The sequence below is a fragment of the Tursiops truncatus genome, chromosome 3 (genome assembly GCF_011762595.2).
Source record: "Tursiops truncatus isolate mTurTru1 chromosome 3, mTurTru1.mat.Y, whole genome shotgun sequence".
NCBI classification, from domain to species: domain Eukaryota; kingdom Metazoa; phylum Chordata; class Mammalia; order Artiodactyla; family Delphinidae; genus Tursiops; species Tursiops truncatus.
The window spans coordinates 122,515,397-122,529,022 of NC_047036.1; the positions used below are offsets into that span (position 1 = coordinate 122,515,397).

The 13,626-nt window shown below is 35.3% G+C and overlaps 1 protein-coding gene across 15 annotated transcripts in view; it reads left to right on the forward strand.

Annotated features, from left to right (window-relative positions):
• Positions 1–13,244, forward strand: part of TCERG1 (transcription elongation regulator 1) — a 60,240-nt gene extending 46,996 nt beyond the window's left edge. For 10 of the 15 annotated variants that reach the window (XM_033853362.2, XM_019924649.3, XM_033853363.2 and 7 more), the window contains 7 exons: positions 1,735–1,885; positions 6,034–6,198; positions 6,460–6,642; positions 8,606–8,785; positions 9,476–9,559; positions 10,869–10,969; positions 12,165–13,244. In XM_033853362.2, the coding sequence (XP_033709253.1) occupies positions 1,735–1,885; positions 6,034–6,198; positions 6,460–6,642; positions 8,606–8,785; positions 9,476–9,559; positions 10,869–10,969; positions 12,165–12,366 (1,066 nt within the window). In that variant the 3' untranslated portion in view covers positions 12,367–13,244. Of the gene's footprint in view, positions 1–1,734; positions 1,886–6,033; positions 6,199–6,459; positions 6,643–8,605; positions 8,819–9,475; positions 9,560–10,868; positions 10,970–11,793; positions 11,888–12,164 lie in introns of those variants that run through there. The other 5 variants (XM_033853366.2, XM_073802663.1, XM_073802665.1 and 2 more) reach the window with 3 other exon arrangements.
• The last annotated feature ends 382 nt before the right edge of the window (positions 13,245–13,626 follow it).

A 13,626-nucleotide genomic window follows, 5' to 3' on the forward strand; every position in this document is an offset into this window, starting at 1 on the left:
AAATGTTTGCAGTGAGTAGTACGCCTATTCTTCAGCTGATGTTTTAAACTCCAAATTCTAAAGTTAACCAGCCAGTTTTTTCTTGATAATTAAAGTAGTAATTTAATCTTTGTGTTAATACCTAAGCGGAGGTGTTTTATTTTTGAATTGAGATAAGTAGTTTTATAGGGGAAAGTAAGCTTTATTTTTCACCTCTAAAAATGTGCTAAATATGGGAGTGTTTATTATAAGAGTGAATTCTTATTATGTAAGGTGAAATATATTCAAATATATGAAAGCATTATAAATGCCTTTTATTCATGAAGAAATTTTTTAATACTTAGTTTCATTAGCCCTCATAGACCTTAATTTTCCATATCTCTGCTGGAACTCCCTAATTGTTCATCCATTAAGATCATGTCTTTGAACATATTTTTTAATTCTTCCAATATAATTATAATAGTTTTTTTTTTTTTTTTTTTTTTTTTTTTTTGGGGTAAACGGGCCTCTCACTGTTGTGGCCTCTCCCGTTGCGGATCACAGGCTCCGGACGCGCAGGCTCAGCGGCCATGGCTCACAGGCCCAGCCGCTCCACGGCATGTGGGATCCTCCCGGACCAGGGGCACGAACCTGCGTCCCCTGCATCGGCAGGTGGACTCTCAACCACTGCGCCACCAGGGAAGCCCAATTATAATAGTTTTAAAGGATTTGTCTGTACCTAAAACAACATCTGGGCATCCTGGGATAATTTCTATTGGCTTAAAAATAATTTTTCATATGGAGCCCATGTTTCTTTGTATGTTTAGTGATTTTTAATTGAATATTGGAAATTGTGGATAATAGGTAGAGACTTGAATCTGTTATCTTTCTCTCAAGAGTGTGTATTCTTATTTTAGCAGGCCAGTCACTTTAATTTTAGGTTTGAGTTTCTGCTTTGTTAGTGTGGATCTCAGAAAATGGAAGGAGTTTTTGTCAAACTTCCTACTTTGTCTCCTTTGTGGATCTTTTGTGGGCTTTGTTGTCTTAATATTGTTCTTTTTCCAGCTCTATTCAGTGTCTGGTATCTCTTTTTTGCTCTTAAGCATGTAGCAGTTTGGTACCGGGAGTGGTCTTTCTGCTGTTTTATAGCTTGGCCTTGGCTATCTACTTATTCATGAGAGATTTCGAAATGGTACTCTTCTGGGGTAGTACCCTCTTTCTATAGCTTATTCCTCTGCCATTTTAGCACCGAAACTCTGATCTCTGCTGCTTCTAGCTCATTGGGACCACTGTACTCTGCTTGGACTCTACCTCTTTGCATTTTGGAAAATTGTCCTGAGGCACAGTGCCACGGGGCTTCTTACCTCAGTCTTACTCTACCTGTTGTCCACTGCTTGAAATCAGTTGCCTCATATATTTTGTCTGGATTTATAGTTGCTTATGGAAGGAGAGCTAATTCAATAAGAGTTACTCCACCATGGATGGAAGCAAGAATTCAGCCTCATCTTAGGGTGGAAATAGATGGACTCTTTAAGTCTCTTGAAGTACACAAATTCTTTGCTCTCAGATGTCTATCCCCCTAACACTATGCTGATAGTATACAGATCTCTAACCACATTTTCACTCTTTAGCCCTTTCACTCCTTTCTGTAGGCAGATTTGGGACTCATTGTCTTGTTGGCACATATTCTTACTGGGAAGATGGTATCGTCTGCTATACCTTTCTACAAGTAGAAAAAGCTCTACCAAAGTTAGCACACTTGCCATTTTGTTACAGAGCTACTTTTAGTGAATTTGCAGCCAAGCATGCTAAAGATTCAAGATTCAAAGCAATTGAAAAGATGAAAGATCGAGAAGCCTTGTTTAATGAATTTGTGGCAGCTGCAAGGAAAAAAGAGAAAGAAGATTCGAAGACCAGAGGTGAGAAGGTAAGATGGTTTTAGTTCCATTGGTGTGATTGATGGGAGTGTGAATGGGAAGGAACTGAACTGGGGCTGCGTTTCTAATCTCATTCATGGGCATACATAACAGGACCCACATTTATTGTTTAGCTTTTTAAGTTAACTTTTACAGTTGTTTATATTATCACTTCACTTCAATAATGCATACATTTTAGTAGTGTCACTAAGCTGCATAGATTTTCTTAAATTTTATTAATACTAGGATGCCCAATAAACCCAGAAGTGGTTATTAGGCCTATCTATTCACTGGTGCCTACCTGCTAAGATTTCAAGGTTCTTTATAGGTAGTAACATTTAAGTTTTTCAAAAAGCTTCTTTATATTTTTTGCCCTCTAAGAGATAGCATTTTGGTGACTTTCTAATCTTTTAGTAAACATAGCTTACATATGAATTATTGCTTATCAGAATTAAAGGTCAGCTATTAAAGATTAATGAATTCCAAATGTCATTTGACAGTGGTGTCAGGAGTGGAGAGGAGCTCACCACTGAGGAGGTAGACTGGTAGGGAGGTGGCACCAGTGGTGCGTAAACCATCAAAACATGCAGCCACTGTCCTTAGTGACCCTGTGTGCTTTGTGAATAGAGAAAAAGAACCTCTGAAGCTTTATCATTCTTGACATTTAAAATTGCCTCTTATTCTAGAAAGTTAAAATATTACAGATTCTATTAAGAAATGTTGTTATGGAAGTAACACCAATCTTATTGGGAGGAAGCCTCTTTCATTGAAAATAGCAACAGTATTAGGTGAAATAACTTTTGTCAGAAATAACTGAAATTTCCTGATTATCTGATTTATTATGCTTCAAGGTAGATTTTTCGAGAATTATTTCACTGTTGACTGTCTTTGGTAAATGATTATGCTTCTCAGAGGAAATGTGCAAGGTTGAGCTCTGCATAAACATTTTGACTGTTGAATTAGAATCATGTCAATGAATTGTTTGCTACTTTTGACTTTTAGTAAGAACCTATTTTTTTTAAAGAAAACCAAGTAAATAAATGATTGATACTGTATGATTGCTTTTAAACAAACTGAATGTTTTTCTCTTTGCATTTGTAACTAATGTTCTTTTTCTGAACACTTTTTTTGGTAATTATTTTATGTATTCTGTTTTATAACAAGTGGGTAGACTTTACAGTTTTGTGCTGTGTGGCCTGTCAATCAGTTTGGTTTGACAGCTGTCAATCACTGCTATGCAAAGTATTATGGGATTCTCTAGTGAGGAAAGAATTGATATCTCTCTGTGTGGTCACTTTAGCCTCCCACAGTTCCGGTACATTACATTTTTTTTAGTCTTTTTCCTTATGAAGTAATGAGAGTTGTGCCCAGGATGTGTTAATTAAAATAAGAAATTAAATAGACATTACATCTAAATGAACTTAATATATTCAGCTTTACTTTCTTTTGATTGTAAAATTTGAATTCTCTAAATTAAAGGTTTATCTTTGTACTATTACATTGAAAAAAAAGGAAATTACCGAAGTAAAACTTTCTCAGCCAGTTTAAAGAATACAAAATCAATTACTAACTAGCTTATGAAAGCAGAAATCTTTATAAAGGTTTAAATGTACTTTTTATACTTACATTTTGAGAAGTATCTGGTTAGTGAAGTTTTATCATTTCATGACTTTCACTGTGTATTTATTCTTATGAAGTATATCGGCAGTACGTTTTTTAAAAATGGCATTTTAGCTGTGTGTAATTGAATAATAAACTGGTATATTGGAGTTTCTTTGTTCTTAAGATTCCTAACTGGTCTTTGTAACATTGAGAGAGTTGAATCAATAGCTGAATAGTAAAAATTTAAAGGTAATTACTTGCTGAGTCAAAAACCTGTGAAGGGCATTGACTTTTGGTGAAATCCTTTTTTCCCTTTAGTAGGCATTTTCAAGCTAAAGGGTGCAATCATCATTTTCATGTAGCTTTTCACTGGTAGTTTAATAAAAAATGCCCCCAAAGCTGTTTTACTGGATTATTTTGTTTACCAAAGTAGCTACCCTCTAGTTTTTGTTTATTTGATTATAGTTTATTATTATAACCAATTTTTATTAAATTGTGTTTCAAATGATTTATTTTTTGGAACAACAGATTTGAAGTTGCATATAATGGAGTTAATCCTCTTATGAAGTTGGCATTTTTCTCTCTTCCCTCTCTTTTGAATTAGCTGCTGAGCAATTTTTGTTTCAGTACATTTGGCTGAGGAAACTATTTCTCCCTTTTTAACTAAACAGCTTAGTTGGTAAGGTACTTCCATTTTTGGAGAGAAGAAAATATGGACAGTAGGACCTTGAATTGTTGCTAATGGAAATTGACATTTATGCAGTTGTTAAATAATTCTTCTCATATAAAAAGCAGCTTCAAAAAAAAAAAAAGCTTCAGTAAGCCATTTGTAGCCTGTCATGGTAATATCCACAGTGAAAGAAGTTAAATTTTATTTAAAGTTCACTTTGTTTATACACCATATATTTTTTAAACTATATGATATTTATAGGCTTCATGTCTAATGTTTGAAATATTTTTAAGTTAATGTGAATTCTTATGGCTTAGAAAGATTCCTATTTGATGCAGCTTACATGTTTTATTTAACGTAAATTTTGCCTTCTAGTTATCCCATGCATCTGGGAATTTGGTGTTCATTGTGTCAGATACAAAGTTAGACAGATGAACAGAAAAGTTGTGTTACATCGCTACCTCAAGTATAGTTTCTTTATTGCCATCTAGAAATATTGGGCTTATGAGTTATTTCTCATTAATCCTAACAGTCAAGAGCCAAGTTAGGTGAGTGAAGAAATCCACAGCTGAATAGCTCATATTTTAAAAAGTTCTCTAATGCAGAAGCTCTGTTTTTTATAACCTTACAAGTGTTTTCTAGAAAGGACATCTACCTCCCTTTTAATCCTCTATTAGGAGAAATGAGGTTACAGCGAGAAGTGAGAGAGTTGGAATAGGCAGAAGGAATGATTCATTTATTTTGTGCCCACACAGAAATTCTGATTCCATTTCTGATTTCTCACTCCCTTGGTCAGGTAGGAAGGCAGCATGTTTACTTCCTATGGGGAGGAGAGGTTCTTGACCTGGTCAGAATCCTCTGTTGAAATGACTTTAGCTACCTCGGATGTCTTCCCTGGTAGCAGTACATAATAATTTAAATGAGACTGAATTTTAGAAGAGGTCCTCAAAGTGCATAAAGACAAATGCCTTGTTTATTCTTATAAAAATATTATTAAAGTAAAATTTTTCTCTTATTAAAGTAAAATTTTTAACAATTCTAACAAATTTTTCCAGTTTTAAGAATTTGGAAGAGACGTTCTAAGTATTGTATACGTTGACACTAAAAGGTTAATATTATTTAATACCTTTAGTATAATGTTACTAGCTTGGTACTTGATTTGTTAAGAACGTTAATTTCATTGACACATTCTGGTGAAGCCATACATGTTTAATGGCTAAAGAGCACAGGAAATCTGAATATAGTGTTTTTTTAAGAAATGACTAATTATGACCATAGAAATTCTATAATTTTCTTATATATAAAGGTAAAAACATTGCTCTTTTTTAAAACCAAAATATAAAAGTTTATTTTTTGTTTGTTTTTACACATTTGACAGTATAGTTTCAGATTTGTAATGAATAAAACTTGCTCTTTGTGCTCAACTGTTTCTAAATTCCCCTATTAATTTTAACAAACAGTTTTATTCATCTGCTCTTTAAAATATTCTTGCTATCTTGATGTTAAAGTATTTTTGCCATTAGTTCATAAGCCTGAATCTTATGGCAAATTCATATTCTTCATAAAAACATGACAGTTCTGAGATCAGAAGTTATAAACAACCTAAAAAAGTTATTTCTGTATTTGAATAATTTCATTGAAGGATATGATTTATTTTGAATTTGGTAGATTTTAAATGAGAGCCTATATGTGTATTGATTTTTATATTTCTCATAAAAGAGCAATTCTGATATTCTTTTTTACTAAAATTCTGCTCTAACTGCATTAAAAAAGTTATTCTCATCTTTAAGGTAAGTGAACTTTTTTTCTAGTTGTAAACATTTATATATGAGGAATTTCTTACGGCATATTGTTTTCCTCCCACCTCACACCTGTTTTGAAATACAGATAAAATCAGATTTCTTTGAACTATTATCTAATCATCACTTGGACAGTCAGTCTCGATGGAGCAAAGTAAAAGACAAAGTAGAAAGTGATCCACGTTACAAAGCAGTGGATAGTTCATCAATGAGAGAAGACCTTTTCAAACAGTACATTGAAAAAATAGCCAAGGTAACCATTGTGTTTACTCATATAGTAACCATGGAATAGTAAAATTCTTAATTGCAGTGTAAAGCCATTTGCTACTGTTTTGGGTTTAGAATTTTTCTTGTTGGTATTCCTAATACTCTCTAGTAGTTGACTTTGAAATGAGTATTTAGGTATATTGGTTAAAAACTAGGTTTGAAATTTTGTATTTGGCCAACTAGTTATTCTGTGGAGGCATATTTTGATGGAGTTAGTAAGAAGGTTAATGTAATTTCACTTTTACAGAATTTAGACTCAGAAAAAGAAAAGGAGCTTGAAAGGCAAGCCCGCATTGAGGCAAGCCTCCGAGAAAGAGAAAGAGAGGTGCAGAAGGCTCGTTCAGAACAAACAAAAGAAATAGATCGAGAGAGAGAACAGCACAAACGAGAAGAAGCTATCCAGAATTTCAAGGCTCTTCTGTCTGATATGGTATTACTCTTTTGCTTTTTTCTCTGAAGTACTGGATGTTAGAAATCTATTACATTACCTTATTAGTGGACATTTTAATATTCTTTAAATTGACTCAGAGATATAATTTAGTAAGTTACCTATGAAGTATTTTAAAATTGAGTACTTGGTATTAACACCATTAGAATAGGAAAACCCTAGTTATTTAAAATTTTCAGAGGTTTGATGTTTTGTATAAAAATTCATGGTCTTTTAGTCTCAAAGCTTTTTAAAAAATTATCCTTGATGAAGTCATCTTAAATCATCACACACTTGCATGTCATAGTAATAAAGTGTGCTGAACATGAGTTCATCTTTAGATGATTTGGGTCATCGTGATGATCAGTTATTGTACATGTAGATGGTATGGAATGTAGGACTGGAGGTTTACTGACCCCTGGGATTTTTTTGAAAATCCTCCTGTATTATCCAGGGTTGTTGAGGTAGGTAGGGTTTTTTGTCCCTACACCGAATGCCCCCAGACCACTCTGCTGTTCTATTTGTTTTTTCTTCTTCTCTTCGTCACTGTCTCTCCTCCTGTTTCTTTTCTTTCTTTCAAGAAAGCTCTTCTCATCACTCCTGTTGCTTCTTCTGATTTCTTCCCTTGCTTCTGCTGATCTGTTTTCAATGACTTTTTTCTGTTCTCTGGGCAATTACAGTTGTTTCTTGTTTTCTGTCTCTGCCTCTGCTTCCCCCAAATTCATCCTCTTTATTGCAATCACAGAAGTCTTTGTAAAAAGCAAATCTGATGATTTTGTCACTCTCCCTGTTACTTGAAGAAGGTAAAGGTCCTCCCTACTTCTGGAAGTTCCCTACATTTCAAATTCAGGCTCCTTAGCATAATATAAGAAACTGTTCATTCCTTGACTCCCTACCTTCATATTACCTTATCCTCTGGTTTCCTCTCTTGCCCCCTAAGCTGTAGCCTTGCTGAACTTACCTTTAATGAACCATACTTAGTTTAATGAATGCTACCATTACACATGCCAATCCCTCCACCTATAATGTTTTTATTTTTTTATTATTATTATTATTTTTTGCGGTACGCGGGCCTCTCACTGTTGTGGCCTCTCCTGTTGCGGAGCACAGGCTCTAGATGCGCAGGCTCAGCGGCCATGGCTCACGGGCCCAGCCGCTCCGTGGCATGTGGGATCTTCCTGGACCGGGGCACAAACCCGTGTCCCCTGCATCAGCAGGCGGACTCTCAACCACTGCGCCACCAGGGAAGCCCTATAATGCTTTTAAATTTCCCACCACAGTGGCAAACTTTGTCATTCTTGAGGAGCACACTCAAGTATCTCTCTGTAAGGCTGATCCTGACCCATCTGGGCAGATTTGATCTCACTGTTGCCATTTACCAAACTTGTGCTCAGCATATGCCTTTGCAGCACTTACTACATGTTAGTGCAGTTCTTTATCTTCCCTACAAAAAGTAAGCCCTTTGAAGGAAGACATAACTGTGTTATTTATTTAGTATTCCCAGTGCCAAGTTCAGTGTTCACCTGACATGGTTTTAGGTGCTTGATAAATGTTGTTAAGTCCCGATTGAGCTCAAGAAAAAATTTTTTTATCTGGTGAGCTGCTTGTGCTGTGAGATGGTATATTTCCTCTTTTATTTATATCCATTTCTACTACTAACAGAAGTTGGTAAGATGTTCAGTAGGTACCTAGGTACTTAAAGTTCTTAGGGACCACGGTTGATGGGAGATATCTTCTCTCCATCCTTGCCACCTCTAAACCCATACTACATAACTTAGGTGAGCTCTGGGAGGTGAGATTTCTGGCTTAAAGAAGTAGATGTTCAGTGACTGCTTGACTAAGATGGAGTCATCAGAAACTTCTTTTATTAAGTGTATTGTTCCTAAACCAAATACATGAGTCTTTTATTGATGAAATAATGAAAAGGTAAGTCTGTTTGGTGATAGATACCATTCTCTCTTTTTAGGTACGTTCTTCAGATGTGTCCTGGTCTGATACTCGGAGGACTCTTCGGAAAGATCACCGCTGGGAATCTGGATCCTTGTTGGAAAGAGAGGAGAAAGAGAAGCTTTTTAATGAACACATTGAAGCACTTACCAAAAAGAAGAGGGAGCACTTTAGGCAACTTTTGGATGAAACTTCTGCAGTAAGCGGCTCTTACTTTTCTACTTTAATCTAGGTGAATCTTTGTTAATAATTCCCAAAGTAAAACATTGATACGACTTTTAATGTCATTCTCTTTAGACCCATTACTGGAGTTCATGGGTTTTATGACACTTTCTTCTCTGATTTTTTTGTTTGTTTGCTTAAGTAAAATGTTGATGGTACTTTCACTGTTTAGAAGTTACTTCCTTTTGCAGTTTTTAAGTTTGTATATGCTCCCTTAGTAATTCCATATGTCCTTAGCTGTGTGTGATCATTGATGCTTCCTGATGATAGAGTTAATAGATTCCTTCTTTTGCTCCATTTTCAATTTGGTACTGTGGCCCTCTTGTTTGGCAGTTTGTACCCTCCGTTCAGGTTTTGCTCCTATTATCTGATCTCTCTTTGGTGATGGTTTCTTCAGAAGTTACGATGTTGCCCATGGAGATACAGGGTTTGCAGGTGATTGTCTTAGGTCATCTTGAAAGTATGGCCATGAACATAACTCTTGTGGCAAGCCAACAAAAAGAAATTGCATTAAAGCTGCTTCCCTGTCCCTAACTTAGTCCAGTTATGCTTGGGCATTACAAGAGATTGCAGGTCAGTGTAATGTTATGTACCATATGTGCTGCAGTTTGATCCCCTCGATAAAAGTGAGTTCTGTTTATGTTTTTTATTCACTTGTCTTTCAAAGATTACCTTAACATCCACGTGGAAAGAAGTAAAAAAAATCATTAAGGAAGATCCTCGGTGCATTAAGTTCTCCTCCAGTGACAGGGTAAGAAAATTTTGTCTGAGATTTGCTTTCAGTTTATAAATATTAATTGGGTGCTTAATCAGCAGCATTAATATCTTGACTGAAATGAAGTTGATGGTTTTAAGTGAATAACTTTTAAGTGTATGAGAAATAAATCTGAATTTCAAGTTTATATTTTCTTTCTTGTACAGTATATTAATAAGACAGCACAAGAGGAACTTTAAAAATTTAATCCTTGGGGTTAAGCCTGTGTTTTGGGATCTTCTAAGAGACTAATGAAGCTATAGTTTTTATTTATTGTATAGTCAGGTCCCACTAGATAGATATTATTCAGCCTGGCAGTTGGTACCAGGCTATCAAAGTGCTTGACTCTTACAGCCACGCTAGCAAAAAAACATAACATGATCTCTAGTTCTTATATGCTCCAGAGACTTTGGAGTAGGGGAACCTCAGATGTGTGAGGTTTGTAGAAGCTGAGCTCTCTTCTGGTGCACTCTGGCTCCTGTGTAGGAGAAGAACTCACCAAGGGTCTGAAATAGTGAATGATGTCAAGGAAAGTGTAGCTTATTCCAGTCCATTTTGTCCCTCAGCCTTCATATGTTCCTTCTTCCCATCATTCTGTCCTGGTTGGTTTCTCTAGGTCTAGAGTCCAAATAGCCCATGATCTAATATTCTTCCCCCTCCTACTCCATTAGGTGGAATTTTAGATGTGTGGACCGCAAAATATACGTGGTTGGAAAAGAGTGGTAGATGGATAGCTGAGAGAACCAGTCTCAGTCTCTAACTTTTCTGATTTTTAGAATTGATAATAAGGTCTTTTTTTTTTTTTAAAGCTCAGAGTTTATACTTTGCTATTCCCTTACAAAGCTCCCTTACTGAGCTAAACGCTCAGTTGAACTTTAAAGTTCTGAGCATTATCTTATAAATTATGCCACATTATTTTTGTGCTTGAAGATATAAATACAGTCTTTAGGAATGCACATTTAACCCTTAATTTCCTTATTTTTAAGAGTGTCTACCCCTTGAGGTTGTTATGAAGGGTAAAGGAGATATCTTATAAAACCCTCAGCACAGTGTAGCACATAGCAAGCCCTGAAGTTTTAGCTACTACTAATATATTATATGGTTTCTCATTCTTGCTTTTTCCCTTAAAAATGTACACTGCAGATTTTCCTTTTTAATGAATGTTACATGGATAGAACATACCTTATTTCCTTTCTCTTCTGAATTATTTTATGTCGTGACTTACAGGTTACTTGTTTAATAAATAATTGATACTAATTTTGGAATTAGTAGAATTTTCCCCCCTAATCTTATTGTCTTTTTGCAGAAAAAACAAAGAGAATTTGAAGAATACATCAGAGACAAATACATCACAGCCAAAGCTGACTTCAGGACGCTTTTGAAAGAGACCAAATTTATAACATATAGGTGTGTGCAATGAAATGTTTCATATCAGCAGTCATTGTCTTTACTAGTCCTTACTCTGATGGCCAAAGCATACTTTGCATTCACACACATGTTGACATTATTAATTTTTAGGAATAAGAAGAAGGCAACTTTATCAAAGACTGAATACAGCCCATATCTACCCTTACCTTTTTTCTTTCTTTTTTCTCTTTTTTTTTTCAAAGAAAGGGCCCAGATGTTAATTCTTATTTTGTGTTACCCACCCATCCAGTTTTTAAACATACTTTTGTTTTCACTTCACTGCTTTTTTAGAAGTATTTCCAAATATATAAGAATTGTATTTCATGAAGAGACTTAAAAAAAAAAAATCTTTCACTATCAATTATCTTTGCCTCCTCTGAAGACTATTCAGTGTTCATTCTAAAGCTTGAAATCATCTTATTTGAGCTCAGCAAAAACATTTTTTCTCAGAGGAAAGCAGTTTGCTGGATACTTTTAAATTAAAACTTTAAATTATAAAATCAGAGCTTTAAAACAAATTTTCTCTGTAACATACCCAGTAGTTCCCCACCCCCAGCAAGTTGTCATCGGGAGAACAATTTTACATTGCTTAGCAATCAGTATGCAGGAAACCATTTTTGTTTCATGCTCCAGCTTTTCTTCTTTTAAGAGAAAAATTTGAAATATCTTAATGAAGGGTATGTGCACGGGAGGATAGATAGTGCTGAGGGTGTGGTTTTTAGGTATTTTGTGATTGGATTTTTTGGTCAGGATCCTTAATGTTTTGCATCAGCTTGGGCTTTTAAATTAGATGTGAAGTAAGACTTCTTTCTACATTTTTATAGTTAATTTAGTGAAAGATGTGAAAGTGAAAGCTTGTGAAAGATGCTGGGATTGGCAGCCCCGCAGACTGAAGTCCTCTGTTCATCCACAGAACAGGTACAGCACGGGCAAGATTTACCCACCCACCCTCAGCCCTGATCTGGAGGGACCACCAGTAGGGGTGGGAGGGTAATTCAGCTTCTGAGGCCCTTTCACTCCTTGGAGTCTTTGCTGAGGCGACTTACAAAGGTGACCACTGCAGTGAATTTTTCTTAAAAAAAAAAAAAAAAAAAAAATGGAAACACAATTAGGAACTAGATGGACATTTCCAGCTCATTTCTGAAAGACCTATGAACAGCAGTCAGTAATTCTTGGACTTCTTTTCTTATTTCAGATCCAAAAAGCTAATCCAGGAATCTGATCAGCACCTGAAAGATGTAGAAAAAATTTTGCAGAATGACAAACGGTATCTAGTACTAGACTGTGTGCCAGAGGAGAGGCGCAAACTGATTGTGGCATATGTGGATGACCTGGATCGCCGGGGTCCACCCCCACCTCCCACAGCATCAGAGCCCACAAGACGATCAACAAAATAATTCTGAATACTCTTCCACAGGGGTGTCTGTTAATTCAAAACGCTTGCATGAGCCAATTTTCAGGTTTTTACATGTATGTGCATTAGTCAAACTATTGCAAAACCATCTGATGAACAGAAGGAGAAGCATCCGTGAACAGTTTCTGAACAGAGAACACTTTGGAAATATTTATGCTTTTCTTTGTGTGGCATGACTGACTTGCATACTCAAATATAGGCTGTCTCTAGTAAATCTAAAATCTTGAAGCTAAAAAATTATCCTTTTATGAGGTGTGGAAGTCAGTGACTTTTGGTGACGTTCTTTCTAGCAGTGTTATAATACATGCAAGACGTAAGAGCATTTGTGGTTTGAACTTGCAAGATGCAGATACCACAGACTCCAAAAAAACCTAAGTTGGGGTTTGTTTTGTTTTGATTTTGTTTTTTAAAGCGGGTAAAAGACAAAACACTGAAAATTGAATTCTTATCTTCCAGAGGCTAAGATTATTATAATGGACATACTTTTACCTTTGTCTCTAAAGAACACTTTAGTTTTATTTGTTCACTTATGTGCTTTGATTATCCCCTTTGAATTATAGGCCAAGTCTTGTTGTTTAGCCTAAGAGAAGATTTATTTAGTAATTTCTTCTCAGGTATGGAACCACGGTCATAACTAACATGTTGACCAGACTAGGACTGCTGGTTAAAAACATTTTATTCACCATTAAGTGATCTTTATCAATATTCTGGATTAGACAACAAATTACCTTTCTTGGGTGTTCCCTGTAAACTGTACTCCTATTTGAATGTTAAATTTTTGTTTCTAAAGTTTAATTTTAAGATGTTTGAATGTTCAGTTTATGTATTTGAACTACAATAAACCAACCCTTTTTATATACATGGATTGTATATGATTATTGTTATATAATTTATAAATACTTTTAAACCTGTTCTTAAAAGCAGCAGCAAATGTAATTTGGCACAAAGAAAGTTTAAATTTTGAAAATCTCATCATTTTAAAAGGCTTGAATATAATAAATTGCCTGCATCATAAAAGGGAAGGAGTTTGAAGAACCATTTTGGTGCTCAGTCTCTTAGCAGTATCTTATTGCTTCATAGCAAGAAGATGCTGATTTTTGTCTGTTTTCTTGTTTTTGTCTTTTATATTAACATATTGATGATGAATGCCTTTTTGGACTCCTTTCAGTGTGTCATGCACATCATACCGTGAAACTTACCTTTGATTCCCAAGTGCTCTTTCTAGCTTTACCTCCCCAGTTTA